We start from the raw sequence: 4,638 nt of genomic DNA, 5'->3' as shown, positions 1-4,638 counted from the left end.
CGGGGGCGGCGCGGGGTGGCTGCGAGGGTGAGCGGTGCGCGGGCGGGCGACCCCGGGCCGGGAGCTAGGAGTTCAGGCTGCGGGGACTGCGCGGGGCGGCTGCGGCAGAGCGTGCGAAGCCGGCCCAGGCAGCTCGCCGCGAGGCAGGACCCACGGGCCTCGAGGCCTCCTGGAGGCGAGTATGCGGCGGTCTCTCTTGCGCCGTTAGTTTGGCTTGGAAGGGCAGATTTTGCCAAAAATGTAGAACCTGGGGTCTTCGGCCCCCAACAGGCTATGGCACTCATATTTGCCCTGAGCAGGTTGGGAGATTGAGGCCCAGGATCGAAGTTCATCGCTCGCTCAGGGGATGAACCTAGCTCTGTCCTGCAGTGCGGTGGCACTAGGTTTTCTATTAGCTTCCCCGTTTTCTGAATGGGGATTTGTCTTGACTGCCGTGCGAAGTAGTATCCTCTTTGAGAGGGCTTTGGTGCTAGGCTGCCTGCTTTCGAATCCTGGCGCTGCCACTGTGTGCCTGCATCAGGTTTATTTAGCCTCACTGCTTTAGTGTCCCCATCTGTAGAATTGGCATGATATACCACTGATACGGTTTGTTGAAAAGATGCTGCACAGAGTAATGCCTGACAAATGTTAACTGTGATTGCTATTTAAAGATAGGAAGACTATCTTATCGACTTAAATCACCCCTCACCCCCATTTCTGGCACATCATAGGAGTTCAACAAATACTTGGTTTAGTGTTTAGTACAAAAAGCAAGTGTGACTTCTTCTGCATGTAAATGTGAGAAAATCAATACCAAGATATTTTATTTTTCAGTCTTTTTCAGGTTGTTTTACTTAAATTGACCCAAGACTTGGTAAACTTAATGCCACGGACTGCAGTTTTAAAGTATTATGTAAGGGATTTCAACCCGTAGGAGTTTACCATCTAATCTAAAAGGTTTCAGTCGAGCCATAGATTAAAAAAGAAGAAAGAAAGGGACTATAATCATGGAACTAACTGCCAATAACAGTTATTTTGTATGTCATTTTCAAACATCTTGACAGTAAACGAAGAGACTGAAATCTTTTAAAGGTGAGAATTAAGAGCTTTGATAATTTTTTAGAAGGAGGCCTTAGAACTAAGTGCTGCATTAGCTGTAGAAATAAGAATTTGTGGCTTTAAAATTGGCAAATTCCACGTGGAACTTTAGAAAAGTAGGGACTGGATTGGTTCCAGAGGTGTCTTTGAAGATCAGTTCTGTTTCAGATGTTCCAGTTGAATATCTGATTTTTTTAAAATAGCATATGGTGGGTGGAGTTAATGTGTTTTGTAGAACTGATTGTGTTTTCTTTCACTTGCAGAAAGTACTAGGTGGGGACAGTGCTGTGAGGGCCTTCCAGAGTACCACAACAGCATGTGCACCAGTATCACATTATCGGACTGTTAAAAGTTTGGATTCAAGTGAAGAAAGTTTTTCTGATTCAGATGATGATAGCTCTCTTTGGAAACGCAAGCGACAGAAATGTTTTAACCCTCCTCCCAAACCAGAACCTTTTCAGGTTGGCCAGAGCTGTCAGAAAGCACCTGTTGCTGGAGGAAAGAAGGTTAATAACATATGGGGTGCTGTGCTGCAGGAACAGAATCAAGATGCAGTGGCCACTGAACTTGGTATCTTGGGAATGGAAGGCACTATTGACAAAAGCAGGCAGTCTGAGACCTACAATTATTTGCTTGCTAAGAAACTTAAGAAGGAATCTCAAGAGTATACAAAAGAATTAGATAAAGAGCTAGGTGAATATATGCATGATGTCAAAAAAACAGAATCAAAGGAAGATGAAAATGGACAGGGTAATCTCAAACGGAAACGACCTGTCCGAGACAGAATAGGAATGAACTATAAAGGCCGATATGAGATCACAGAGGAAGATTCTCAAGAGAAAGTGGCTGATGAAATTTCTTTCAGGTTAGGATTTAAATTTGATCTACAAATGAGCACTTAATTAAAATGTTTTGTATTTGTAGGAAATAGACTCCTATAAAATTAATGATGATGTTCCTTTTTGATTTTTTTTTTTTATTTAAGGAACTAGCTCTGGGCTTATTTGGTTATATGACTATAGTTGTGTCTTCTCAAATTTGGACAGGCCTGATAGAATAATTTTGCAGATTTTTGTGAATTTGTAAGCAACTCAATTGCATTTAGTGCCATAAAGCATTTTAACAGTTCAAATTTTGATTAACTTTTCATTAATTCTAAGTCTCTAATGAACAGTGTCACAAATTTGAAAAAGATAGGGTTCAAGAGTAATATGGCCAGTAGGTAAACAAGTATTTAGTTTCCAGGCATGCCTGTCTGAACACTAGTATGGATTTTTAAAGTACTGTGCTGGGGAAATTTGAGATTCAAGTGCTGGAAAGGAATTTAGATATTTTAGAAAAGCAAATGTTATTAGCATAGGACTTTCGTTCTAGTTGGGGACTGAACTGGAGATTAAGGTAGATTTCTTCAACTTCGTACCACAAATAAAGAGGTTAATTTTACTTTGTTCTTTATCAGGTTACAGGAACCAAAGAAAGATCTGATAGCCCGAGTAGTAAGGATTATTGGGAACAAAAAGGCGATCGAACTTCTGATGGAAACTGCTGAAGTTGAACAAAATGGTGGCCTTTTTGTAATGGTACGACTACTTCACTATTTGTTTTTCTATTGTTTATCATGTAATTTTTTTTTTTTATACAAAATTAACTTGCCTCTGTTGGGTCTCTTATTTATCATACATTATTACAGCGTGTTTCAGATTTTTAAAAACTAAATAATAAAACAATAAAAAAATTCAGTACAGTCCTTTTTGCAATTCCTTACAAAAAACATAGATAAATGGTAGTCTGTTAGTGTACAGTCAGCAGCACATCTGTTAGATGATTCATTAAAGGTAGGGGCTGAAATTTTAAGACAACAGAGTTTGAGGGGAGCCTGGAAGCTCAGATTTTGAGAATATGGGTTTTGGAGTCTGGGTGCTTGTTTCAAGTTCTAGGTCTGCAACTTATTAACTGAGATTTGGCTAAATTATTTGACTCCTTGGAGCCTCAGTTTCCTCAGCTGTAAAATGGGAATTAATCCTTTGTTGTAAGGATTAGACAAGATGATATACATAAAGTATTTATCACGGTGCCCAGCTCTTAGCAATGGTGAACAGAAAAGTGTTACTTTTGGTTTACTTAATGCATTCTTGAAAAAGAGAGCAAAAAGTCTTATTCTTGTTATGTATAAAGTACAGATTATATATCTGTGTGTATTCAAATTTAATGGGTACTGATGTGAAAAGGGGGAAAAAAGTCTAAAAGGTCCTGGGGTGGGAGAGTGATGATGGGAAAAAAGGTTAAGAAACACTGTTTACTGTTTAAGAATGACAGAAAGAGCACTTCTCTGGCTGTGACCAGACCACAGGCAGTGGCAGTTGTCTTATAGAATGGATTTGCAGATCTCATTTAATTCAGCTTTTACCACAGGGTGAGAATGAAAGTTTGAATGGCTTTCTTACTTGTTACTCATGAATTTGAATGGTAACATCACAAGAGAGTAGATGGATAAGTATGCTGTGGAAATGGAGAGAAAGGAAACCAGTTAGAATTGATAGCAAAGGGGCTGGCTTGTTAATTCAGTTGGTTAGAGCATGCTGCTGTTAATAATCAAGGTCTAGAGTTGGATCCCTGTACTGGCCAGCTGCCAAAAAAGAAAAAAAAAAAAACTATTGGTAGCACTGGCTAAGGAAGCAGCCTGTGAATATAAATTCCAGAAGTCAAAACGGAGGTTAACAAAACAAATTATGATCATGAAATCACTGACATCCCTGTTTGTGTCAATGTTAAAATACTTTCATTTTATTTAACTGAACACAGTTGTAGATTCACCAATACTATGCTAATAAAACCTTATATCTGGTGAGCTAATACAAAACTACTGAATTTGGGAAGATGAAAGTCTAAATTCACTTTATTTTAATACATTCTTTCCTTGAACAATTATTTATTTATTGCCTGCTATGTACCAGGCACTATTCTAGAACAGGGAGCCTATGTTGTAGTTGGGGGTGAGAGGAAGTCACTCTATAAACAGAAAATACAGTAACTTCAAATATGTTAGAAAGTGGTGTATCCTATGGGAAAAGAAATAGATCAAATGGAGGGTACAGGGAGTATAGGAGAGGAGGACCTTGCAATTATTAAGAAGGTGACATTTGAACAAAGACTTGAAGAAGGTAAAGCAGTGAGTACTGCAGGAAGAACAGGCCAGGCACAAGCAACAGCCATTGTAGGAGAAAAGGGTGCCTGGCAGGGCCATACTAGGGTGAAGTGAGCAGTTTACTTGCTTCAGGTACAAAATTTGAGGGGATGCTGAGAAAACTAAATAATGAGGATAAATAATATTTGATGCAACATTTTCAAAAATTGAAATTGGTGCAAAAACTCCATAATGGACAGAATTTTAAATAAAGATAGGTTCCAACCATGTACTTGCAAGACTCCACTCTCTATTTTCACCCCAGTCTCTGTCTAGTGCCTGGTGTGAACAAGGGGCCCGTGTGGCTAGTGCAGAGTACTTCAGAGAGAATGTAGGATCTAAGGTCAGAGGTAATGTAAGGTCAGATCTAGGGGGGG

General features: G+C 39.5%; 1 protein-coding gene across 1 annotated transcript in view; it reads left to right on the top strand.

Moving 5' to 3' along the window:
• The window catches only part of PHAX (phosphorylated adaptor for RNA export), a 17,844-nt gene that overhangs the window by 744 nt on the left and 12,462 nt on the right, over window positions 1-4,638 (top strand). The window contains exons 2-3 of the mRNA XM_008594341.1: window positions 1,313-1,942; window positions 2,537-2,657. Of these exons, the coding sequence (XP_008592563.1) occupies window positions 1,313-1,942; window positions 2,537-2,657 (751 nt within the window). The remainder of the gene's footprint in view (window positions 1-1,312; window positions 1,943-2,536; window positions 2,658-4,638) is intronic.

This window comes from Galeopterus variegatus, unplaced genomic scaffold (assembly GCF_000696425.1).
Source record: "Galeopterus variegatus unplaced genomic scaffold, G_variegatus-3.0.2 Scaffold10598, whole genome shotgun sequence".
Lineage (NCBI taxonomy): Eukaryota > Metazoa > Chordata > Mammalia > Dermoptera > Cynocephalidae > Galeopterus > Galeopterus variegatus.
This window is presented reverse-complemented; position numbering and strand designations above follow the sequence as displayed.